This window comes from Penicillium soppii (assembly GCF_028829465.1).
Source record: "Penicillium soppii strain IBT 18220 chromosome Unknown utg000004l, whole genome shotgun sequence".
NCBI lineage: Eukaryota > Fungi > Ascomycota > Eurotiomycetes > Eurotiales > Aspergillaceae > Penicillium > Penicillium soppii.
In genome coordinates this window covers 190,392-217,435 of record NW_026643234.1, presented here as the reverse complement: position 1 = coordinate 217,435, position 27,044 = coordinate 190,392, and the positions used below count along the sequence as shown (strand labels likewise).

Sequence of the window (27,044 nt, the reverse complement as noted above, 5' to 3'; positions counted from 1 at the left end):
ACGAGAAGCCTAAAGCGAGATACCGCAAAACATCGATCTACCAGACTTCGAGAACAGGCCCGATATGCTCTATGTATTAGGTGGTGTATTCCCGACAAACCCGAGCATCAAAATATAGACCAATAAAAAATTTAGAACTAGCCTGATACTGAAAGCCCCCTGCATGATATGTAATAGTGAAACAAACGCCGAATGATCTTATATGTAAATCTGTATTCGGACGCCCGGTCCACCTAATATCTATAGAAAACCTTTCATCTACAACGAAGAGCTTGGTCCTGATATCATCCACATGTATGCTGCTGTTGCGTCGTCGGTATCCTTTGGCCGCGCGGACCCTGTTCAGTCGGGGGAAGGTAAATTCGATGCACAGAAGGACCTAGGTGTCCAGCTAATCAGCTGAGTTGAGAACGACCCAAGTCCCACGCGATCCCAGAGATTAGTCCATTCCAAAGAAATTGTTCGTGGCATTCTACGTCTGCCTTCTCACCACTTCTGGATACATTGGCTCTGCAATATACACAGCTGGTGTCCAGAATATCACAGATAAATTTGAGGTCAGTGAAGCTGCTGCTATTCTGGGCGTGATACCTTTTGCTTGGGGCTATGCTCTTGGTCCTATGGTTTGGGTAGGAAGACTCGCCCATGCTTGCGCAAGACCGCGGCTAACATGATTATACCACTAGGTTCTGACATCAGAGATCCCATACGTCGACCACAATCCCATTTGTATCAGGACCTTGCTTGCTCTTGGGCTCCATTTTCCTCTCCATCTTCCACCTGCCCATCATTTATGAACATGGTCGCTCCCCAATTGAGACCTCTACAACCTCAAATTGCCCTTAAAAATAGCACGGAGGCTGATCAAATGGAGCCCGAAGAATCACGACGAAATCATTCTGTACGAAGACTTTCAAACCGCTTGTAAAGAATGTAAGCGTCGACGAACAAAGGTATTTTCATTGCTTAATCCATAAGTATCTTTCGGTAGAATACAGAACGTACGCTGACTATTGATATTTCCGACAATAGTGCAGTGGGGAATGCGAAAAACGTCATACTGTCTGTGTTTTCGACGCCGCAAATTCAATTCAAAAAATCGGAAGAAGAACTCGGGTTCTACCAAGGGTTTTTGGACGAATTTCTGAAGGCAATCCGGGTTTCTAGCGAGGCTGATGCCCAACACATCATTGACACTGTGCGGTCGGGGTCATCGATGAGTAAGATTCAAAATATGATGACTCGCCTCCCCAAAAGTTATCATCTTGGGCGTTCTATATGACCTGTGCGGATTACTAGCGTGGAATTGCTATCTATGTAGAGAAATGATGGTTGCTGCGGCCGTATTATTAATTAAGCTCTTTCGCTTAGCGATCTTTTTCTCCCAAGTGTGAGAGAGATTGGCGGTAAAGCAGATTTCGAATATTGCTATATCTACTTTGCTTACTCCCAACCTGGTAGTTAATTGCCGCTGTAGCTGACTAATTGGAAGTCGATCACGCGACAGGGCAACTCACGTCATGGACTTTGGTCAAGAATCTCGAATATTCCTGTTCAGATGCAGTTCCCATGCAAGCTTGAAAACCCATTAGAAAAAATAAGGCTCTTCTGTCAAAATGCAGCCAGGAGGTTCAGATCCTGAAGCCCTGGAAGCAATCGCGCTAATTATATCTGTCGGAATGCTCTCTAGCCCTGGCCAATAAGAATGTATGAATGCTCTGTCTTTTATTACCCTTGGTTCTGGCAATTTATAACGTGATTCACGGCCGGCCCGTCACCACGGTCGGCCCGTCACCCCATCCAAAATATTAAAAATAGGGAATTTTCAACAACGATTTTAGAATACAAACCGACATAAAATTGACTAAATAACTCTCTCTTGGCATTGATTGATCTTATGCCCTTTCTTTCCACACCTAGAGCAGGTTGGTTGGCGCCGAATAGTAGGTACAGAAGGTAAATCAGGTTCGACAGGAGCTTCTGGAGCAGCTTCATGACCAGATATATATATCTCACTACCACCTCCCTCAGCACCAAAACCATCTTCTAGGCCTTCTAAGCTAGCCAGGCTACCTTGGAAGGCAATCTGCTTCTTACTTCCCTCTCTTTTTTTGGTCTGTTTCTTATTGGCTTCCCGTAAACGTCGTATTTCTTCGTCCTTTAAAATTGATGTATAAAGCAATTTTTACGTCATATCCCAATATGCTATATAGGTCCTTTTTTATGGCGAAGATAGCTTATCAAGCATAGAACTTAGATCAGAATCAGTCCTAGATTTGCGTTTTACAAGCTGTTTTATCGTTCTAGGAACCTGACTGTCGCTACCAGAGCTAGAAGTAGAGCCCTTTAATGTTGGTCGATTAGGGATAGCTAGGGCACCAACGCAAATATTCAGCTTTTCAAGTACCCGATCTGGGTTTAAAGGCGCTATTCCTATAGCTTTGAAGCTATTCTAGATCGTAGCATCCTTAAAAGCGCGTGGGCGGACGTTTAAAAAGATCTCTAGGAAGTCTTCTTTGTCGATAGAATTAATCCCATATCTAACATATTCCGCAACCTCAGTCCTATAAAACCTCTTTAATACGGCGAAACAGCCCACATCTAAGGGCTGTAAGAGATGGGATGTATAAGGAGGCATATAAATTGGCACAATATTGTTGTTTTTGCAAAGCTGGTCAAATTTAGGTGTAAGATGGCTATCATGCCCATCTAATACCAATAGCTTATATTTGCCCTTTAAAGCCCCTGAATGTGGTATAAAATGCTTTTTAAGCTAATCTAGGCATATATCATTATTAGTCCAGCCATTCGGACTAGTATTAAGGGCCTAATCTTGGTTTTTTGGAAGATGATCAAACCATCTTTTCATAAAAACCTTACCCCGAAAAATGATATAAGGGGGCAAAGCCTTGCTAGATGCACAGATTGTTTTAATCACAGTCACCTATTCGCGATTACTAGCTTGTAGTACACCTCGCCGACCATAGAAGAATTACTATGTGATAACGTTTGTGGTTGCATTGATGCCTATTGCAAAGCCAGATTTATCAAAGTTATAAACGTCGTCTAAAGTAATTCCATACTCCTCGACAGTTTTTTAGACCAATTTAAACCACTCTATAATGATATTAAGGTCTTCTGATAAGGCCCTTTTATAATCATATCTTCGCGAGAATCGAGTAGTGAGGTCAGGATGCCTTTTGACGAATTGTGTGGGCCAATTTATTCTAATAGAAGGAGTGGTAGATAAAGAAGCATCTCCACGGGACTTTAGTAGTAAATTGGCCATATCTCTTAACATAGACAGTGTAAGGGCTGCACCTCTCTTATCCATAGAAAGTAGCCAATCATATATAGTTTCCTCTTCGACTTTTGTGAACTTATAGCCATTAGCCTATTTTTTATACTGATTTGTGACACCCTTCATTCTGTCGGAGAGGGTGGTCCGCGGGACGTCAAAAGACCGGGCAGCGGCTACGATAGAGGTAAATCTACCATTTTTCATAGCCTGAATGGCTAACTAAACCCTTCCCTCTTATTTAATTGATTTTTGCGTTTTTTCGGACCTTTTTGGTGGCATTGTGGTGGTTTGAAAACATTGAGTTGCTATGGAGATACAAATTTTGGATGGGGTGACGGGCCGACCGTGGTGACGGGCCGGCCGTGAATCACGTTATAACTAGGGATTCTAACATGACTAATAAATTACAAATAAACAGTACTCTCTAACGTGGATCCCGGCGGGTTCGTCATCCCTGCCGGTCCGTCATCCCACTTCAAATCTTCCGCCCATACCTAGCCACCTATCTTTAAACGCCTACCATGCCCCCAAAACGGAGTCAAAAAGCTCAAAAATTAATCGAGCAGGAAGGCAGGATCTTATTAGCTATCAAAGCTATTCAGAATGGCAGAATCACCACGATCGCTACTGCTGCTCGCTCTTTCGATGTCCCCCGCACAACTCTTGCAGATCGGATGAAAGGCATTTCTAATTTGTATGAAGCAAGGGGTACAGGCCATAAATTCACGCAACTAGAAGAGGAATCAATTCAGGATTGGTTAATCTCTATGGATCAGAGAGGCGCCGCGCTTACAATCGCGATGTTAAGAGATATGGCTAATTTACTGCTTAAACACCGCGGAGATAATGCCCCTAGACCGTTGGCAAAAATTGGCCAACACAATATATCAAACGACATCCTGAGCTTACTACTCGATTCTCTCGCAAATATGACTACAAATGTGCCCTAATGGAAGACCCAAATACTATTATTGAGTGGTTTAATCTTGTCGAAAAAACGATTACTCAATATGGTATCACTTCGGATGATATCTATAACTTTGACGAGTCAGGGTTTGCGATAGGAGTCAGTGCGACGACGAAGGTTATTACCTAGTCATTTTACACCGGTCGGAGGGGCGTTTTACAAGCTGGTAATCGTGAATAGGTGACTGTCGTTGAATCAATCTGTGCCTCCGGGCGAGCGCTCCCACCATACGTTATCTTTAAAGGCAAAAACTTTATGGAACGATGGTTTGACGACCTTCTAAAGCATTGGGCTCTTAATGTTAATCTAAATGGTTAGACAAGTAACGAAATTGGCGTTGATTAGCTCCGCAAACACTTTATTCCGTATACAATAAGTCAGACAAAAGGGAAACATCGTCTTTTGGTCCTCGATGGCCACGATAGTCATCTTACAGCAACATTCGATAAGATTTGCCAGGAAAACAGCATCATACCAATCTGTATGCCTCCGCATGCCTCTCATCTTTTACAGCCTCTTGATATTGGTTGTTTTGCTGTGTTAAAGCGCTCTTATAGAACTCGGGTTGCGGAATATACCCGGTTAGGTATCGATTCTATCGAAAAAGACGACTTCTTTAATATCTTTCTAGCGGCTCGTAACGACTCATTTAAGGAGTTAATCATTCAGAATGCCTTCGCAGCTACTGGTTTAGTGCCATTAGACCCTGATCGGGTGTTATCAAAGCTAAATATTCGTCTTCAATCTCCACCTCTACTAGATCGACCAGTTTCACAAGGTTCAACATCAGGCAGTAATATCTCTACCGGTATCCCTCGGACAACTAAGCAGCTAGAAAAACGCAAATCTAGGCTTAATTCTAGTCTAAGTTCAGCTGCTAATAAGATCTCTTCGCCTACAAAACGTGATCTTCAACAGTTCTACAATATGTCGGTTAAGCTGGTTCACGAGCACATCTTAATGCGAGATGAGATCAAGCGTTTACGGGAGGGAAATAGAAAGCAAACGAAAAAGAGGGAGAGATCAAAGAAGCAGATACCTAATATAGGTAGTTTAACAGAGCTTCCGGTCCCTACTACCAATGTGGGTGGTGAGGAAGGTGTTAGTGTGAGATATATATCTAACCCTACACCTGCTCCAGAACCCCAGGTTGAACCTACACTTCCTGTTTTGGCCCCTGTACGCCAGCAAACTACATGTTCATTATGCATAGGGAAAGGGCATAGGTATACTACATGCCCGAAAAGGTTTAATTAGTCAATTTTATAGTGTTTTGGTTGTTTAATTGGAGTTTAAAAAGTGTAGAAAATATGAAGTTTTGGTGGGGTGACGGACCGGCAGGGATGACGAACCCGCCGGGATCCACGTTAACGTGGATCCCTGTTACTCCGGCCACCCGGTTACTCCGGCCACTTTCTTAGAACTTCAAAAAATCATAATTTTAAACATCATATTCAATACCAAAAATAAACATAAATTGACTATCTAAAACGCGTAGGACATGTAGTATATGTATGCCCTTGAATTCCACACCCAGAGCACGTCACAACACGCCTAATTAGGGGCATAGGAGGAAGTATAGGTTCAACTGCAACTTCCACAGCAGTATCCATTAGATATATATCTTCCATTGCATCTTCATTTTCCACATCCACACCCTGTCGAATTTCCTCCAAACTCCGCAGGCTGCCTATATAGGGTATCTGCTTCTTACTAGCAGCCCTCTTTTTAACAACCTTCTTATTTGAAGCCTCTAATTTCGTTAGGCGGTCTTCCACAATAGTAAGCCGAACTACGGTCCGAATATACATATCATGCGATCGATGAATTCGCCGTTTTAAAGGTGAAGTCATAGGTCCCGACAGAGGTTCTAGTCCTTTTTTGATCGTAGAACTTGTTTTTTGAACTTTTGAGAGACCCCAGAGAGTATCCAAATCGCTAGTACTACTAGAAGAAGTAGGCCGTAGTGGGTGGTCAGAAGGGAGAGAGTTCACAGATTCAACACAAATGTTAAGCTTCTCTAATACATGATTAGCATCCAGAGGTACTAGACCAGCACCTCTAAAACTATTTTATATAGTAGAAGCTTTAAACGTAGCCCTTCTTGCGATAGGGTAAATTTGAAGGAAGTCGTCTTTATCAATTGAATTCACCCCGTTCCGCATTTCTTCCCCAATCAACCCTCCATATGCCTTTTTTAGTATAGAAAAACAGCCTACATCAAGAGGCTGTAGTAAATGAGACGTATAGGCAGGCATACAGAGGCAGATTATCTTATTCTCCTTACACAATTTATCAAATTGTGGAGTAAGATGAGAGGAATGACCATCAAGAATCAACAATATATAGGCCCCTTTTCGCGTAGAATTAGGTATAAAGTGCTTCTGTAGCCAATCGAGACCAATCTGGTCACTAGTCCAACCATTTGGACTAAGATTGATAGCCCAATTTAGAGGTAAAGGGAACCAGCGTTCTAAAAAGACCTTGCCCTTAAAGATTAAGTACGGCGGGAGAATACCACCTTCAGCGTTAATAGTCTCAACCACAGTAACCTATTCACGATTTCCTGCTTGTAGAACCTTTCGTTTACCATGGTATTCCGCAGAACATATGATATATTGTGAAGAGGTAACACCTATCGCGAATCCCGTCTCATCAAAGTTCCAGATATCAGCCGGAATGATACCATATTTTTAGATAGTATTTTGGACGAGATCAAACCACCCTTTTATAAGTTTAGGGTCTTTAGATAGAGCTCTCTTATAGTCATATCGACGAGAGAGATAGGAGGCAAGAGAATCATAGCGTTTGATAAAGTCTATAACCTAATTTTTACCAACTTTCGGAGGGGTCTCGGAGGGTGTTAATTCACGGGCACGAAGTAGTAAATTAGCCATATCCCGACACATAGCATGTGTAAGGGCAAACCCTCTAGAGTCTATAGAGAGCAGCCATTCTTCCATCGATTTCTCTTCAGGTTCAGAGAATTTATGGCGACGATGGCGGCGTACAACCTGACTTTCATAGCCCTTTATCCGATCTTGTAACGTTGATCGCGGCACAGTAAAAGCTTCGGCAGCAGCTCTAATAGAGGTGTATTTCCCATTTTCTATAGCTTTTATAGCTAACAGAAGGCGGCCCTCCTGTTTAACCAATTTTTGAGCTTTTTGAGATCGAATTGGGGGCATTGTTGATGTTCAAAAACATACGTTGCTATAGGATCCATTTTATTTTGCGGGTGGCCGGAGTAACCGGGTGGCCGGAGTAACAGGGATCCACGTTAACGTGGATCCTGGTCGTTCCGGCACCCCACCAAAATTTCATATTTTCTACACTTTTTAAACTCCAATTAAACAACCAAAACACCATTAAATTGACTAATTAAACCTTTTCGGGCATGTAGTATACCTATGCCCTTTCCCCATGTATAATGAACATGTAGTTTGCTGGCGTATAGGGGCCAAAACAGGAAGTGTAGGTTCAACCTGGGGTTCTGGAGCAGGTGTAGGGTTAGATATATATCTTACACTAACATCTTCCTCACCACCCATATTGGCAGTAGGGTCCGGAAGCTCTGTTAAACTACCTATGTTAGGTATCTGCTTCTTTGATTTCTCCCTTTTTTTTATCTGTTTTCTATTTCCCTCCCGTAAACGCTTAATCTCATCCCGTATTAAGATGTGCTCGTGAACTAGCTTAACCGACATATTATAAAACCGTTGAAGATCACGTTTTGTAGGCGAAGAGATCTTATCAGTAGCTGAGCTTAGACTAGAATTAAGCCTAGATTTGCGTTTTTCTAGCTACTTAGTCGCCCGAGGGATGCCGGTAGAGATATTACTACCTGATGTTAAACCTTATGAAACTAGTCGATCTAGTAGAGGCGGAGATTGAAAGCGAATATTGAGTTTTGATAGTACCCGATCAGGATCTAATAGCACTAAACTAGTAGCTGCGAAGGCACTTTAAACGATAGACTCTTTAAATAAATCGTTACGAGCCGCTGGAAAGATATCAAGGAAGTCATCTTTCTCGATAGAATCGATGCCTAATCGGGTATATTCTACAACCCGCCTTCCGTAAGAGCGCTTTAATACAGCAAAACAACCAACATTAAGAGGCTGTAAAAGATAAGAGGCATGCGGAGGTATATATATTAGTATAATGTTGTTTTCCTGGCAAATCTTATCGAATGTCGCTATAAGATGACTGTCGTGGCCATCAAGGACTAAAAGATAATATTTCCCTTTTATCTGACTTTTTGTATACGGAATAAAGTGTTTTTGAAGCCAATCAACGCCAATTTCGTTACTCGTCTAGCTATTTAGACTAACGTTAAGAGCCTAATATTTTGTAAGGTCGTCGAACCATCGTTCTATAAAGTCTTTGCCTTTAAAGATAACGTATGGTAGGAGCGCTCGCCCGGAGGCGCAAATTGTTTTAATAACAGTCACCTATTCGCGATTACCAGCCTGTAAAACCCCCTCCGACCGGTATAAAATGACTGTGTGATAATCTTCGTTGTTGCACTAACTCCCATCGCAAATCCCGATTCGTCAAAGTTGTAGATATTATCAGAAGTGATACCATATTGAGCAATGGTTTTTTCAATAAGCTTAAACCACTCAACAATAGTATTTGGATCTTCCATTAAGGCACGTTTGAAGTCATATTTGCGAGAGAATCGACTAGAGAGCTCGGGATGTCGTTTAATGTATTGTGTTGGCCAATTCTTACTAACGGTCTAGGGGGTATGATCTCCACGGTTTTCGAGTAGTAAAATGGCCATATCTCTTAACATGGCGATCGTAAGAGCAGCACCTCTATGATCCATAGAGATTAACCAATCCTGGATTGATTCCTCTTCCAATTGGGTGAATTTATGGCCTATAGCCCTTATGTCAGACCAACTAGTTACCCCTTTCATCCGATCTTGTAGCGTAGATCGTGGGACTTCGAAAGAGCGAGCAGCAGCAGCAACGGAGGTAAACCGGCCATTTTTGATAGCCTTAATTGCTAGTAGAACTCTGCCTTCCTGCTCAACTGATTTTTGAGCTTTTTGACCGTGGATTGGAGGCATGGTAGGTGTTTAGAAATAGGAGGTTTGGTGATGGGAAGCAAAATTGAAGTGCCTGCCGGAACGACCAGGATCCACGTTACTTGCTGGCAATTCACCGACAATAGTTTCTGTGTGTAAAACATGGAAGCCAATTTCGAATATTGCTGTAGTGACTCATGGCCCGGTGGCATCTTATTGACCATTTTTATTGTATAGTCGTTCAGAAAAAGATATCGAAGGTCTGCAATAGTCCTCTTCTAAATGAGGGTTGCGCTTTGGTAATAACTTATGATAAGTGGTATCACGAAGCCATGAAGTTAAATGAATTCGAGCTTAAGGAAAGCTTGAGTATCTATCAAGATTTCTAGCGGCATCCCATGTCATTTGTACTAAGGCCTATTGCTTGTAAGTCAATGTGCAAACGTTTCAACAGTCTCATAAAAATGTCACAAGTTCTGAAAACAAATTTGATCACACGGGCGGTTCAACGTTTGAGTGCGTCTGCAATGTTGTGCTCCCTACAAATTGGAGATGGGCTTAATCTTATCTTGATGCAGTACTGGTGCTCTTTGCAAATCACCATCGTTCAACCACCCTCGTTTAACCATCCACAAGAAACACACAAGACTATCAAACCAAGTTATTGATCTGCAGATATTTACCTAGTCAGTGGTATTCCTGTTCGTTGAAAGACAACCCTAATGCTACACTTACTCTTTTTTTAAAATTACATTGCCTTGGAAGACCGGATGTAAGAGGACTACAAATGACCACAGGAAATGTTTATAAAGTGTTACGAGCCTTCTTAATACAATCCGCCTTGTCATTATGTCATCACACACACATGAGGAATGGCGTTCTGGGGATGATGCATCAAGCATATACAGCCGATCACCGGATTGCCCTAGGACTGTCACGAAGAATTCAGGATCAATGATCCTGAACCAATTCTGCCGTGTTCCACCGCCTTTCGTAGTTCGTGTTTTACATTGTTTGATTGGATGCCTCAGGCATCACTACCTTAATTGTTTCAGCGTGTTGTTTCTTTCTCTTTCTTTCTTTCTTTCTTTCCCCATGTTTAGTATTCTAGTTGAATGCACTCTTTTTCATCAAGACTTGGCTCGTAACAGATGTGTAGATTTGTCTTAGTAGAATCTACCTATCGATCATCGACCTATTCTACTACTTACATGATCACGTGAGGCTAACCGTGTCCTAGTGTATTGCGGTATTATTAGAGACGGCAAGTTAAGGGCCGGAAATGGCCTTCTCGCGGTAATCCTCGGTTGTGTGCGAGTATAGTTCGTAATTAACAACATAGGGCCAGAAACGGCTCCTAAGTCGAAGTGTTTCCCTGGCTCGTACTGGGGATGTCCCAGTATAGGATCTTACACGTGATCTGCATAACATATTGAACGGTTGGCTCTCGGTGGCCCATCTGTAGGTCGCAGTCTCCACATGTGATTGGTGACTGGCATGTCCGTAACACTCCCCAGCTAGAAATTGAGAATAAGCATATATTTTCCCGCTTAACGTCCGATATCCCGTGTTCTAAATCGCAATATAGTATAATCGAAGAACAGTGGCTTTGTGACTTGTGGATTAGACTTTGAGTGGTTGGCTCTACATCTATTGGGATAACTTGTGGTGTCAAGTTCAGCCTGGACAACGTTTTAGCTCGCTAAACTGCTAACAACCCAAACACAGGATAGTCTTAATAGAGCCTTGGAGGATGAAGCTCGGCGAGGAATATCATAACACACTGATCAATATAGCGAACCTGGCATTGAACTTTTAGAATCAGGGCCAGTGGGAGGGATCCGAGAACCTCGAGGTGTAGGTGTTGGAGACTCGTAAGAGGAGGCTTGGCGAGGAACATCCCTCCACGCTGATCACTATGGCCAATCTCGCTTCCACTTGGAAATCTTCAGGGTCGAAAGACTGACGCTCTTAGTTTAATACGATCTTATTTAGACAAGCAGAAAGAAGTCTTCGGCCTGATCACCCCGACACTTTGTATAATTCTAAGACCTCGCTTTAGTTAAAATTCGAAGGACTGAATGTTAATATATAAATTAAGAAACTTTGACAAGTTATAGTGTTCATAAATAGGATGTTTTTCTTTGTTATATATATACTATGCTAGTCGAGTCTTTGCAATCTTGCGTTCCGGGAGATGGACCACACGTAACGGCACCAAGTGGGTCCCGCAAATCATATCTCCATACATCCTACGTGCTTCATGTATATCCCTAACAACAGTCTTCTCGACCTCACATAACGTTCCATAAGTTGATGAAACTATCCACAGGAACATGACTTTGTTCCTCGAGGTGGTGTTACAAGACCCCAGAAGCTACGTCGGGTTTCCTAGGGGCTATTTGACTCCTAGAAGCGGCTTCTGTGCTCCCAGGAACTGCACCAAAGCCTCTTAGAACAAAAGAACCCCTAGGGCCAAGATGTGCGTTTCTAGCACTAACAGAGTCGTTAATAGGAACGTGATTGATTTTCCGATAGTGAAGATGGAGAATCCTACAAGCTACGTACGATTTACTTGGGCTATATGATTCCAGGACGACTCACATATTTCCAGGGTCAGCTTTTTGAAGTCTTTACAAACACCAAGATTGATGGATATTTAGAGAGAACAGATCGTCAACTAGCACATATCGTTTGCACCGAGACACTCAAAGGATGAGTATTAACGTGGGAATACTGCTCCAAGATCGGTCAAGATCGGCCGGCTAGCCAGATCAAGCTCTTGGTATCTGAAAGATAGTGTATTCCAAGACAATTAACCCCGACGACAATGTTGTATATTGTGTTTATCTCTTTCATCAATATTAACGTATTAATATTAACGTGGGTTGTCAACCCCACCCGCCCTGCCAAGCAATTTCGTGATTTCTTCGCAGTTTGCCTCTAAAGCTTTAAAGGTATAGCCCCGTCGATCGCAGATGCAACTCGTATAGGAAACAACAATTTGTTTTAGCGGAACCGGACAATAATTATTACATTGTGTTCGTTTCATTCCTCAAGATTAAAGTGGCTTGTCGATCAATCATGCTCCTGCCAAGCCATCTCGTATTTTGGTTAGACCCTGCCGATCGCCCATACGGCTGGTATAGAAACGGGACTATTTTTGGCAGCGTATCCGGACCTTTCGGGCCTCACATCGTATTCACCCTAGATATTTTATGTAGGCGTTTTGGCCCCAGGGTAGGATTTATATTCAGAATCTTCCTCGTGTTATGAGAAAATGAGACTAGGAAAGCCTAATTACGAGCTCTTTGTGGAAAAGTATACAAATTATGGGGAAATCAACTCAAATGCATACTTCCCTATAATCTAAAACACATTGGTAAAGTGTGAAAACACATTCTCATCGTTTTTTAATATACTCCCTAGCACTAAATTTGGACAAATCTGCCTCGGCGGTGATCCTGTTAGGTTGTGCAGTGCCACCGTGATCAACACCTGGTAAAGATCGACATACCAATCAAAGTATAAGTATTCAAGTCCTGCCTGATGCACAACATTCTGGTTACAAGTTTCAAGTCATTCAAAGTTTTCACCATCTCTTGCGGCAATCGAAAGGAAACACAGTCCTCAGAAACACAACATCCCTTACCGAAGAATCACCAATACGCAGAATCCACCTAGCTGCCTCTGTTCGCCATTATGCAGCTCGTCAACTTGGCTCTGACCCTAGCTGCAGCTTTCTCTATGGCCAATGCATACAAAATCACTACCAGTGATGTCAACTGTCGCAAAGGTGCCTCAACGAATGATGCGGTTGTCACTACATACGACAAGGGTGCCGATGTCAAGATCACCTGCCAGACTTACGGTGAAGACATTCAGGGCAACTCTATCTGGGACAAGACCTCTGATGGCTGCTATGTTTCCGACTACTACGTGAAGACCGGCTCAGACAGCATGGTCACTAAGGACTGTGGCGGCGGCAGCTCTGGTGACGGCAGCTCATCCTACAAGGGCAAGATCAGCCGCAAGGAGATCCTCTCCCGCGGTGAGTACTGGGTCTCACGCCGCATCCCATACTCTATGAGCGCCTATTACCCGGACCCCGATGGCCGCAAATACCGTACCGACTGCTCGGGCTTCGTTAGCATGGCTCTCCATGCGTCTGCCCCAGGCCTCAGCACTGTCAGTCTCCCGGAGATTGCGAAGCATATCTCTTGGAATGACATCCAGCCCGGTGATTTTGTTGGCACCCTTGGCTCCGGTACTGGCGGTGCTGCTGGCCACGTCACTCTGTTCAAGTCTTGGGCCGACAGTTCCAAGAAGGAGTACAATACGCTTGAGTGCCGCGGTACCTACGGCTGCGTCGCGTACAAGCGCCCTGTTGGTTGGAAGGTTGGCAGTTACACGGCCAAGCCCTACCGCTACAACAACGTTAAGGAGTAAGTTGGAGCTTGCAGAATTTTGGAGTTGAGAAGAGATAGAACCGATTCTTGGTACATGTATAGTGCTTGTGACGGCTGCGGTGGTTAAGCAAGCGGAGGGATAGGGATAGCTTCAGCTGAATTCCTGGGTGGATCAGATAGGCAGAAATCGAGGGCAAATTGAACTTTGATTACTCTCAAATTTCATACATGTATGGTAGAACAACACTACCGTAGAATCTGGAAAGTTCCGTGCAAATATTTGTTAGGAACCTTGGTATTTAAGGTGAGAGTTATGCTAACTAACGGTGGCAATGGTCAACTCAGACGTAAGACCCTTCAATAGACCACCTGGGTTATAGATCGTGGACCAAAACCTAAACCTGTGGCGGTTTTAGAGTTCACCTAATGCATACTGTACAGCCATGTGTAATTGGTATACCTTACTAATTTTCTATTTGGCAGTTTCCCCAAAATATTTCCATTATTGTATTTACTGCGTACCCTGGATGCTTTCTTCGACCCACAAAACAAATGTTCCTCAAGAATGCACGCAGTTTCCAGCAAAGGTACTTTTCAAACATAATCTTGTGGCATGAGTATATTGGTTGTATTGTTGTGGAATTGTGTGGGTCACAATCCAGTTATATAGATACAGGTCTAATCCTAATGCATGAGTGGTGCGTATCAGGATGACAGAACAATACCATCAAAAACAGGTGCAACACAGCACACCACCTGCCCCATCACTCCCGCAAGACCCCCTCTCCCTGTTTTACCTCCTGTACGTCGTCAAAATACCTGTTCTGGGTGTAATCAGAAAGGGCATTCTTTTAACAAATGTGCTAATGCATAGTTTAGTGAAATTTATGATGTTTTGGTTCTTCAAATGATGTTTAAAAATTAAAATTATTGATGGGGTGCCCGCTCGCTTGGGAATCACGTTATCCGTATTCCGTTGCATTTCAAAGGGCGCGCCAAGCCACCATTGCCGACCCGCCCGCCTCGACCGCATGGACCTGCATTGCTGATAAGCAGAGTAAGAAGTACCCGCTGGTTGTTATCTGTGTCTGCATCCCCGCATATGTTGACTGCAATGGGTAAGCGACATGTGCCAATACTTCGGAATTAAGTGTTGGCGTCCTAGTACTGACCGTTGACCCCGGATGTAGCCCAGCCTCAGATAACAGATAAAGGTCGCTTTTTCCCGCTGATAGCGGTCGAATGACCGCTCGGATAAGGCATATCTAGCGAATCTCAAAGCTTGATAGCTTGATCTGACGAATCCTATTGCTTCTTGGACGCAAGCTCGGCCGACCTGGTTTGATCTCTGCTCGCCCTTTGTCTGTTTGATGTTTTACGTAAATCTGTATACGACTCTCTAATCGCCCATGCTGATGCTGTAGTGGAGATCACAGTATTTCATGGTGTCTCGGTTGTAGCCTATCTTCATGTTCAATACGACCGCGTGGCTGTCATATTGCTATCAATCGTGTATCGGCTGGTAGATACCGACACGAGTGAGATTGGGTGCAATCCGGATATACCGGTACTCAGAATAGAAAAGAAAGGGGATTTAAAGACACAAAAGACATGAGATAGCTATGAAGTACAAGGCACGATAATTCAAAGTACTCATCCTATACTTCCGCTGATCCTCGTCATTACCACAAACCATGACGGACAACCTACGGCATATCCTACTGGCGCTAGGGCTAACTGGCCTAAGCCTTGCCGGTGTCGTGCAAAGAGACATTGAGGTGATACGGTTTCATGGTCCCGGGGGTGTAACTGCCGACTCGTTGCACAACATCCACGTTGAATTCTTGGATACCCAATTTGAGGGTCATCTGCAACTCTTCTATGGAGAATGCGGAATTGAAAACCCGCTGCAGAGTCACCATGAGATCGGAAGCACGTTCGTGAAACATGAAGCACACCCGGAGCGTTTTGTTTGGGCCACACCATCTGATGCACCCAATTCACACTGTCTCCATGCTTTCTCCGGATCCACACTCATGGGTCGCTCCTCACCCATCACGGTATCATCACCAATCAAGAAGCGAGAGAGCATCGCCGATGTTGCAGATGCCATGGGTCCTTGGTTCGACGGAGTCGCATACATGAAGTCAAAGAAGAACAACAAGGCATTTATCTCCAAGGCAAAGAGTCACTCTGTTGCCATTATTGGTGGTGGAATGTCTGGTTTGATGACGAGTCTGCTGCTCGAGTCTGTTGGCATTTACAACTGGCATATCTACGAATCATCCCAACGTGTTGGCGGCCGCATCCGCACGAAGTACCTGAATGGCACAAGTCCTCATCAGTACCAGTACCAGGAGATGGGTCCCATGCGTTTCCCGGTCAGTATCACATATGCCGACACTAATGAGACCCTCGAAATCATGGACCACCGGATGGTCTTCCAATTGGCTGGTGTGCTCAACGAGATGAACAGGCACAAGCCCGAACTTCAAGTCAACTTTATTCCCTGGGTCCAGAGTAGCCCTAATGTCCCTGCTGCCTCTGGTGGCAACCGTCTACCCAACGGACAAATTCCCAGTGCTGCTCAGGTGGCTGCCAACTCATCTCTCGTTTACACCGCTGCGTCGGAAAATGCCACCGCTGCCGCAAATGCAGCATCCGATTATGAGAAATACACTAAGCTTGATGACAGAGAGACTATTCGCAAGATTGCAACAAACATGTATCAAGCTCACAAGCAGGCCGTTGAAGATGGCATGTTCCACTGGTCTGAAGCTGGATATCTCCGATATGCAATGGGCTACGATGCTAACCTCACTGACTATGTTGCTGGCACCACCAATTCTCCAATCTGGGGTGACTTTTATGACGATGTCTACTTCGCAGCCACCGAGTGGCGCACCATCGACAAGGGCTTGGAGAGTTTGCCCCGTGCCTTTTACCCCCACGTCAAGGACAAGCTGACTCTGAACCGCACTGTTCAAGGTCTGGTCCACAATGAAACATCTGGAAAGATTGCTGTTACCTGGCGCGACGATCCCCTCCAAATGGTCCCAGAAAGCAAGGAATACGATTACGCTGTTGTCGCTGCGCCTTTCAGCAAGGTCAGACTGTGGAATCTCCCTCGCTACTCCTCTCTTCTGAGCCGGGCTATCTCATCCCTGAACTACGACCCCGCCTGCAAGATGGCTCTACTCTACAAGACTCGTTTCTGGGAGCATCTGGACGAGCCTATCCTCGGTGGCTGTGGCTCAGTCGATGTCCCCGGTGTCGGAAACGTTTGCTACCCATCATACAACATGAACGGCACCGGACCAGGAGTCATCCTTGCCTCGTATATCTCCGGCACACCAGCACGTTCCACTGCTGCGCTAAGTCCCGAGGAGCACGTTGCACTTATCCAGCGCACAATGGTCGAAGTCCATGGCGAGATTGCCGCAGAGCAGTTCACTGGTATCTACGATCGCCAGTGCTGGGAGTTTGACCAGCACCAGGCTGGTGCTTGGGCCGATCCTCTTGTTGGTCAACAGGAGCTGTATTTGCCTGCCTATTATCAGACTGAATTGAACACCATCTTCATTGGTGAGCATACTAGCTATACCCATGCTTGGATTTTCTCGGCTTTGGACTCTGCTGTTCGGGGTACTACCCAGTTATTGCTTGATCTCGGTTTGGTTGATGAGGCGAAGTCTATTGTTGAGACTTGGATGGGTCGCTGGATCAAACTTTGATGGTTTGATAGAATATGTATAATATTTACAGCGGTGATTGCTTAATGACAGATGAATAAATTTGTAGAACGTTTAACTATACTTCAAGTTGAAACATTATTGCTCAGGTCTGCGACATTCACTGCTGGATAAGCCCCCATATTTCACTACTAGGTCCATGTACAATGACATTTTGTAATCGAAAAGCAAAACCGACCATTGTGATTTCTTAGGCGGTTAGCAAACAAAAATCATCAACTTGAAGCGTCACAATAGAGAGTTGTTGAACTTTGGTGAGCGTTGGTGAGTGTTGACGAGCTTTGATAGCTTTGGTGAGCGTTGATATGAGTGTTGTCGTGAGATGTGACTGAAATAACCGGGCTCGTCGCACTCTTCGGCTGCTGCTTCGAACAAACCGTGTTGGGATGCACCTGGCATTTTCCCGAGGCGTTTGAGAGCATGTGACAAACCCAGTTGCGACAAAAGATTGTACATCATAATGAATGAATGATCTGCGATGCGGACGGCCAGAAGTGAACGAGAAAACGACCTTCAGGTGGTATGTAGTAGAAAGGGCCACATTGGAACAGTGGAAATACCATTAACGACTAAAGCAGATGTCAATGCAGCTGATACATGTTGGGTGGGGTGACAGCCCTCTATATAACCGGAGAACAGGGCCGCCATCAAATGGCAAAGACAACGCTAGAGGCTGAAACAGTCGCACCTTCAAGGCGCAGTTCAGTTACGCGAATCTATAGATCGGCCGAGTTTGACATCTGCCCGTTTCTCGCTTACTCTTTGGTCCATTTTGCTTTTTTCCGGCGGTGTACTAAATATCCAGCTACTAGCATGTTTTTTTTGGAGTATCAGTCACCATTTCCTCATATCATTTAGAACAACCAGAGAGAATAATGTGCGTCAGCTTCGCGATGCTCTGACGAGGCTCATGGAAGAGCGCTTGAATGCACACTATGAATCTCATCCATCTCATTCGTATGCGTGCCAATTCCCCCTTGAAGTTGATTGATTCCGGGCTTTCGTACGTTCCTCGAAGGCGTGGAATGAGGAGATGAGCTGAGCTGTCTAGAGGTCATACGCCCAGGGAACCATCTAGGGGCGTAATGGCGAACAAATTGACGGAGATAGGGAAGAGAGCCACATATGATGATGAAATTGGCTTCGATGTTACTGCGACAACATCCATTCCGCATCAGTCATCTGTTATCAAAAGAATAGCTGTTTTATGTGAGCTTACATGAACACACTAGCGAGGGCGATTTTGTATGGTACATCCATCGATGTCACCAGAGGCCATAAGGTTGCCAGCCGAAGGATACTCGTGATAATGGTTCTATATTACCATTGAGAATTAATAGCCATACTCAACAGTCGGGTGTACAGAATTCAAGACAGACAGAACGGAATTTCTTACAAACACCCAATACCAAAAATAATAATCACCCCTAGTTTCTGAATCAGAGGCATCCGGAGTCTCCAAACCACCCGGGTTGGAATCAGGATTGATATAAGATCGCTGACAGTATTTGTGATAGCTGTTGCAAGATAAACGCCGGGTCTGTTGATGCAAGAACCCTGTGTAATTGAGAAGTTCCAGCCTTTCTGGATGGGGCTACATGCGAAGATAAGAGCCAGTGTTAGAGCGGTGCTATATCCGGCAATGATAAAGGCGACGAGGTAGATGGTGTATTGCCAGATTCGGAAAGTGCTGAGTAGCCTGTAGTACAACATGAGCAAGGCGAGTTTGGCGAATGCGAGACAAGGGATGTAAATAACCGCTGCAGCTAGAACGACCTATGCGGTCGTAAGTCTAAGTATTAGCTTTTAGATTCCGCAAGGGCCGATGAAAAATTTCGAATATTTACCTTTTCACAATTGCTTATAGTTGATGGGGGCAAATCCGTGATGTGAAGTCCAACCCCGGCGTGGACATATCCATCTAAGAAAGGGTTTTAATCAGCTAGGTTCTTTGCTCTTGGCATCCTAGGACAGGAGAAGCGAGACTTACACAGGATCGTTGCTTGAGTGCCAACGGAAAACATCTATATTATTCGAAGGACGATTCAGTTTTACTCATTACAATTGCCGCGGTTACACTTACCCAGGCAATGATAATGAATGCTAGTTCGTTGTCTCATGTTAATTCTCGGTCCAAAAAGGTGCATGAGTCTATGAAAAAAGGAATTACCCACTGTCATCCCACCAGAAACTGCTCATCACTCGTGTTTTAGTATAGATCCGCATCACGAGGGAGCTGGTGCTTAATGTTAGTCCGGCCGCGACTAAGACTTGATTTGCCGTTTGCAACCATGGCGTTGGATTGCCGTAATTTGCCACGTTAATAGCTGCTGGAGAAGACAATTCTCTAGCGACCTCAGCCATCCTTAAGGGGATAAATTTGATAGTGTCAAAGGCGGGGCATCTTTCACGAAGATCGACCGGGGGATCGAGATCGTTAATTTTCTAAGACTGAGAAAACGTTCTAAGCTCCGTTATAGACGTGAAACGCATGAACCAACGACTTTTGCCGCACTAAGTCAAAACCTCAATACCGTCATAATGACGAATCGAAATTATATTAAAGGTTCCGTAATTTTGATGCTCATTTTATTCTTGAGCCTCTTCTCTAGGTACCTTGACGTTAAGAAAACCCAAGATCTTAGAAACAGAAATGATCGATGGGTTCCCTGTTTGAAAAATGCCCCGAATGCAACAAAGAACTTCAGGGCATTTATTTTGTACAACACTGTCGCTCCTGTTTTTGGCCCAACTCACAACACTCCTTGAGTCCAGATCGTGAAGCGAGATTGCGAGATACAAACTTCCCTCCATCCAACGTAAAACCCCGCCTGTCTCCGTGCTCTCAAGACACAAAATGTCCCGAACCAACAACTGCGCCGGAGAGTAACGGTGGGAACTTGTTGGCCAGTTTGAATGAACTTAAGAAATACGAAGGCTATTTTGACAAAGACCGGGATATCAGACGACTAAGAGAAGCCGATTTTAATGAGTACATTCGGCATCTCGGTCCTTCGACCCTAGGGAAGACAAGTGAAACGTATTTGCGCCGTACACCTTCTTCAGCCAGTGTCTGTAAATTGGGATTGATACCTTCACATTCGACAGGAGATTTTAACAACCTATTTTCGAACAAAAGACAACGACGAGGGTTATGACAGCAAGCCTTTTATGATGGGTAGATGAAAAATATCACAACCAGATGCAGAGCTGTTTTTGACTTTCAGATTATTGGAATTAACGGGCGTGTGGAAACATTGCGTACGCCTAATCAATTAGCCTCGCTATTATGGCGAAAGCTGCAACTTTTTGGCAGCTTACCAATTGGCTCCACTTACAGATTTCTCAGTAATGCAGCCATCATTCATGCGTCCAAAAATCGCTATGTTGCATGCCGGATCGTCGCGCTGTTCCGCGCTGTCGTTTCAAAGAAGTCGCGCTAGGGTGCGCTGTGGTTCACTGGCAGCGAAAGCGCGTGATGAAGCCACTTGGGAAAAGAAATCGAATGTTCGTAATGGGAGAATGCTTAGCGATTCGAATCAAAAAATTCTTGCGAAAGCTTATCTGCAGGCTTCTGCACCACTTGCTTGTTGGATTGGGGTGATGAAATCTTTCCCTATAGTCCGATAATCCAGAGGGAAGATCGGGGCACTCTCTCTAAGACCTCGCGCTGTTAAACCAAAGTATTCTGTAGAAGAGAGCAGCTGTATGCGGAAATATTCTCGATCGGCAGTCATGGCAACAATACGCCGGGTGCTCAAAATAAACTTTGTGGGACGGCCGGGACCACTCGGTTTCTCGGCCTCTAGTGTATAAACCGGAGACTTTGTTTAGATCTACCATCTTGTCCGTCTAAAGTTGGTATTAGCTTTCAAGGGTAGCTGCTAAAGTTGGCAGACTGGCAATCGAATTGGATTAGATAGGGAGAGGAAGTGTCGGGTTTGAAGAGAATTTACTCATTAGTGGGAGGTTCTTGCAGAAGATACATATCGTCTGGAACTTTCTATAGACCAGATAAAGAAAGAAGCAGCTTACTATTCGACGGAGGACCAATCACTCTCTTGCGAGGGCAGCTAAACCGCGGATCGGATCTCTATTGCTAAAAGTCTGTGTGATATTCCAAACACCTCACCTGCCCTAACCGACCCTCTAAGTAACAAAGACCTGGTCCATCCGTACGCTGACAGAACGCCAAGTCTAGGCTTGTGGATCGTGTCTGGACCTTTGCAAATCCTTCTAATTTATTCTCCGGGTCCCGTGGGTCGCCACTGGGATCTGCATCACGCCCCGTACCTGCGTCTGTCTAAAGTCGCGCATGGAGTTTGATTGGTCCGTTGGGTGCTATTTATATATAGGGTCTCATTAGTGTGATAGTAGCGTTGCATTCTTGCGAGGGGGTGGGGATCACGAGGAACTAGATCAGGATCATGAATCGTGGTATCTGAAATGACTTACTTGTTGTCTTGGAAACTAGGCTCGGGTTGGTCTAGACTTTTTATTCTCCGTCAAAGAAAAACAACCAATACCCTGGATTTGGGACTATGTTCATAGTGTCTGTACCGACAGGTAGCAGAAGTATTCGTTAAGGCAACATTAGTTGGTTGCGAGCAATATAGAGAAGTACCGTTCGAGTGGCGCGAGGCTAGAGATAGGTAAAGAGGATTATAGTAGGATTAATAGGAAGTACGTCTTATAGCTAACCGTACGTATAGCTTAGCGTTTCTGTCGGCTATAAAGTCTTTAACCTATTAGTTCGGTATCTACTAAAGCACTCTAACCCTTATAAAAGAGACGATGACCGTGGTTAGAACGGGCAGATATAGAGTGCTACCGCGTTAAGTGTTACGAGCCAAGTCTTGATGAAAAAGAGTGCATTCAATTAGAATACTAAACATGGGGAAAGAAAGAAAGAAAGAAAAAGAAAGAAACAACACGCTGAAACAATTAAGGTAGTGATGCCTGAGGCATCTAATCAAACAATGTAAAATGACAACGAAAAGGGGTCAAGGACGGTATATTGTAATTGTGCGGAAAAACAAGAATAAATACAAAGAGTGGATATAGATACACGTGACACTTCCCCTCAGCTCGTAGTCTCTTAATATGCGTGCTTACCTATATAGTCTCATAGTTTCCTGTTATGGCGCATCGCTATTTAAGATACTAGGAGCTGACGAATGCCCTCTAGAAGGCTAGCCGTAGTGGCCCTTCTGCCTGATCTAGTCTAACTATATGTGCATGTGCATGCCCTTGAAGACTGTGTTCTTCGAGACCCTTGAATCCTGGTAGATCTTTTTGAATATCTGCGAGGACTGTCTCGTCACATAGCTTGGTTCTGATACTCTCGATGACTTGCTGCTGTAGCTGAAAGTTTGGTGGTCGTATGGATTGATTGAGGTAGAAACACCGGTGGTAAGGATGAAGTTTTCCACATACATATCGGTGTGCTTGTTTAGCTTCTAGGTGGTGTGCTAGTTTAGCTTCTAGATGGCCCTGCCACGTAGAGAAAGAGCCTTTTAAAGAAGGTATTAGCGTCCGCTCTATTGCTTAGAACTCGCGTTGCCCTTGAAAGATACGGATAAATCGTGGTACTTCGATGCTCCGCGACTTATTAAAGACTTCGTGATACCAAATGTCACAAAATCCTAGCGCGATATGCTTAAGTGTATAAAGGATATCGAATATCACACTATCTTGATATTGGATCTCTAGTACGCCTACTACAATACCTTCGATATATTACTAGTGAACCTGATTAAGCCACTACTCTTTACTATCGTGTGTAACGCCTATACGTATAAGGTCTTGCCATTGCCTACGAAGTATCTGGATATGTGTGCGATCGGAAGCTTAGAATAACTCGTAAAGTATGCGGAGTTGTTGATATGGCGAAAACTGGCCGAGAAGAAGAGTCTTATACTTTGGATCTATCGTTTGTCCGATTATTCCTAGTATATGCTGTCGGGCCCTGCTTTGCTGATCGTACTCTGCTTTCTCGAGCTGGTAAATTGATAACATATCTCGGTAGCGACCGATCTCTTTATCGGTAAGATCGCTAGTCGATTGCGCGTCTTACCTTATCCCTAAGGGTATAGGCTTTTAAGGTGGTGAAGGCTTCTCGGGCTCGGCTAGCTCTGGGTTGACCTGCTGCCAAATTTGTGCCTCGAGGGCTATCGCCTTGATATACGATAGCCATGGCTTCCATTGTTCGGGGGAGGTAGGCCTTCCTACGGCGACCGCCTCCTTTATCGTTAAAACAGGGGGGTGTGACTGCGAATCGGGCTCATAACTAACAACGAAAAGGGGTCAAGGACGGTGTATTGTAAATGTGCGGAAAAACAAGAATAAATACAAAGAGTGGATATAGATACACGTGACATAAAACACGAACTACGAAAGGCGGTGGAACACGGCAGAATCGGTTCAGGATCGATTTCTTCGTGACATTAAGCGAGTTAATTATAAATTTAATGATATATAGGAAACATAATTTTATGGCGTTACTGTCTTTTTGATAGTTAGTAAAGTAGTTCACTATACTTGACGCATAAGTTTAAGAGAAATAAAACTTGGTCGAAACTTAAGTCTATAGGCTATAAAGTCTCTAAACACTATTTTAAACGTCGTTTGACTCGCTTTAACGCCTATTAAAAAGACGGTAATTCTCGCTACTAACTACGTAACTAGTTCCTTAGTCAAGACGTAGCCGAAAAAATATAAAAGGAGCCAGATTCCTAGCCTAGAAAACCAGGACTTCGATCCTCACACTTTAACACATTATCGTGTCCCACTTTTTCCTGCGGGCTTAATAGCTTCTATAGCTACGGCTCTCGCTGCCACGAGCCCAGCGATATAAGAATTACGGTCCCTCGCTGCCTTAAGCCCCGCGAGTGTTAAAATGTGCTTCGCAGGACGAGCTCTGCGTCAACCGATGTGCTTCGTAGGATTTTGCTGCGTTAACAAGGCCTCTAGCGATATGCAGGCACCTCTTCGCGGTGTTAGGGACCAGTATTCGAGTGTTCAAGAGTAATCAAAGATGCAAAGATCTGCGCAATATCTTGATAATGTATTTCGTAGTCCAAGGATCATCATTAGTGAAATAGATTGAGCCCTAGATAGATACAAACCAATCATCAAAATCGTAAATTCAAGATTCAACCTTCGTCATCGAGCGCCATGTTCCCAACCCTCCTGTCCTCATGGTTTGCGGTCGGCTAGTCTTCCCGCCGCAATAGAATGCATCTGCTGTCAGGGCTTAGAGCGAACAAAATGGTGAGTATTTTGGTGCGTCGCGGATGTGTTGACGAGCGTTGAAGAGCGTTGAAGAGCGTTGACGAGCGTTGATGAGCGTTGATGAACGTTAATGAACGTTGACGAGGATATGTGTTGATGAACGTTGATGAACGTCGATCGTAGTTGATGAACGTTGACGAGACAATTGATGTGTGTTGATGTGTGTTGTGGTATACGGCCGGGCAGTGAAAGTGAGTGGCGGTCAATGTCTCACGGCCTTAGCGCGAGCCCTTTGTTGCCATCTCACCCACTTAACAGAGATAGTAGTTTCATTGTTTCAGTTCGCGTCATTTCTTGTCCCCAGCTGATCATTTAGTTAAGTCCGCTCCATTTCGATTGAGATGGTTGAATACAAACACCGGATTTCCCTCGGTTCAGCTATAATCAGGCAATACGCTCAAGATCAGGGCCGGATGATGTGCGGGTGCTCAACCCGCCAACACGTTTAAGCTTGGCCACACGTTGACTCATTTTTTGGGAATTGTGACCGACCATCAAGGTACATTGGGCTCAGTGTTTAAGTTTTGTTTGTTTTAGGATTTCTTTTTAATGGCTGTGGATTCTACAATGTTCCATTTGTCAGATTTGTGAGGCTTTCAACGACACTGGAAGAGGTGTCTGATTGAAATATATACCTCCTCAATGAGAATAACTTCCACGTTTCGCCCTATGCACCCATGATTAAGAGCAGGTCTCCGCATTATAGCCACTCGTGTTCATAACAAATAGCTGACAATACTCGATAGACTTATCAAGTGTAATAATATTATCTATGTACTATTTCTGTTTATAGACAAAAACTAAGTTGGTTAGTAAATATTAGAGACAGTGTGATTAATTCTAAGTCTAGATCTAGATCGTAAAAAAGTTAGATTACTATCACTTTAACTTAGTGATCAACGTGGATCTCGAGATGAACCTAAAAATAAAGCTACAACCTAATTGTTGTAGCGAATAGAATAGACAGTAGGACGTGGTATCCGATACCTCATTATTCATTGTTTTGGATATAATCCACGGAAAACTTTCCCAAGGTCACATTCCGATCGCGGTTCACCAGTGATATCCCCACGAGGTGTCTCCAAAAGCAGTCCCCAATCCTCCGACTGGTTTGGGCGACAAGCGGAAGCCTATCCTCACTAGGATGGGCTGACCATGGTTCGCGTTAACACGTTGAACACGTGTGCAAGAAACCCCGAATTTAAACATTCTGGGGCCATGGGACAAAGGGTACAGATAATCCGGCTTGCTACAATTAGTATGCCGCCAACGGCAAACCATTAATATACTGACACAACTCCCAGATTTCCTCAACATAGACGGCTAAGATTCGCACAGTACGTGATCGCATCCCTTTACAGTTCAGCCCATCCAGTCAGAGGTGAGACCGGCTGTCTGTTGAGGTTCCCGGAACTCAACATAATAGTTGCACTGGGAATGAAGTGTGGTTGTTTGCAACATATATTAACACCAAGCTTTAATTATGAGCAATAAACCCATGGGTATACGAAATCATTCGGTGTTGACATCAGTCTGTCGTCACGGAAACTGTGTACGCAGCATATAAGCCTTCATATGTACCTAGGGTTTAGGATTCTGTTTGCTATACTATGAAGTGTACAAAATGTCGGAAATTTTTCAAGACGCACCTCACGAAGAGCCTCCAAATTATCAAACTTTCGAGAGAGCAACAGTTGGCATTCGAAAAAAGCTCTTATCACAAAAGCGTAGCCAAATCGCTCAATACCAAATCGTCAATATATCATTTAACGCGCTCGCAATTGCGCAGATCGCTATAGGGGCCGCTATCACTGCGCTCGGCCCTTTAGGCGGTCAGCATATGCTGGCAATTACGATTCTCGGGGCTTTCAATACATCCATCGCTGGGCTGCTGGCGCTACTTAAAGGAAGAGGACTTCCACAGCGACTGAGGAGAAATCTGGCTGAAGTAACAAAAGTGCTAGATCGCATTGAAGAGGCGACAGTATTATTACGATACGGCAGCAGAAGATTTTCGAAGAAAGAGATTGATGCCTTAATCCAAGATGTTATGAAACGATACGCTACTGCAAATGATATTATTGAAACGAACCAGCCAGATACATATGCGAACGGTGAATTCTCCCAACCTCATACGAGCGTCACCGCGGTGGAAAGTTCTCCAAGTCAGCGCACCCACAGTATTGTTATAAATGGGAAACAGCGTGCAAGAGATGAAGAAATGGGAACGAATGAAAGTCTATAGTATGACTGAAAGGCAAAACCCAGAGGGATCTAACATGTT

At 44.3% G+C, this 27,044-nt stretch overlaps 4 protein-coding genes across 4 annotated transcripts; all 4 read left to right on the top strand.

Moving 5' to 3' along the window:
- Positions 1–292: 292 nt before the first annotated feature.
- N7529_003495 (Caffeine resistance protein 5) lies at positions 293–674 on the top strand (the record flags this gene model as incomplete). The annotated part of the gene is made up of 2 exons (XM_057239022.1): positions 293–356; positions 526–674. The coding sequence occupies 2 exons, from the start codon at positions 293–295 to the stop codon at positions 672–674; spliced, it is 213 nt and encodes a 70-aa protein (XP_057098317.1).
- A 12,334-nt stretch (positions 675–13,008) lies between these two features.
- Positions 13,009–13,755, top strand: N7529_003494 (putative NlpC/P60-like cell-wall peptidase; the record flags this gene model as incomplete). Its single annotated transcript, XM_057239021.1, has 1 exon — positions 13,009–13,755. One exon carries the CDS (start codon positions 13,009–13,011, stop codon positions 13,753–13,755), a length of 747 nt encoding a protein of 248 aa, XP_057098316.1.
- Positions 13,756–15,409: 1,654 nt separating this feature from the next.
- N7529_003493 (flavin monoamine oxidase family protein) lies at positions 15,410–17,449 on the top strand (the record flags this gene model as incomplete). The annotated part of the gene is made up of 1 exon (XM_057239020.1): positions 15,410–17,449. One exon carries the CDS (start codon positions 15,410–15,412, stop codon positions 17,447–17,449), a length of 2,040 nt encoding a protein of 679 aa, XP_057098315.1.
- An 8,935-nt stretch (positions 17,450–26,384) lies between these two features.
- N7529_003492 (uncharacterized protein) lies at positions 26,385–27,005 on the top strand (the record flags this gene model as incomplete). The annotated part of the gene is made up of 1 exon (XM_057239019.1): positions 26,385–27,005. The coding sequence occupies one exon, from the start codon at positions 26,385–26,387 to the stop codon at positions 27,003–27,005; it is 621 nt and encodes a 206-aa protein (XP_057098314.1).
- Positions 27,006–27,044: the final 39 nt, after the last annotated feature.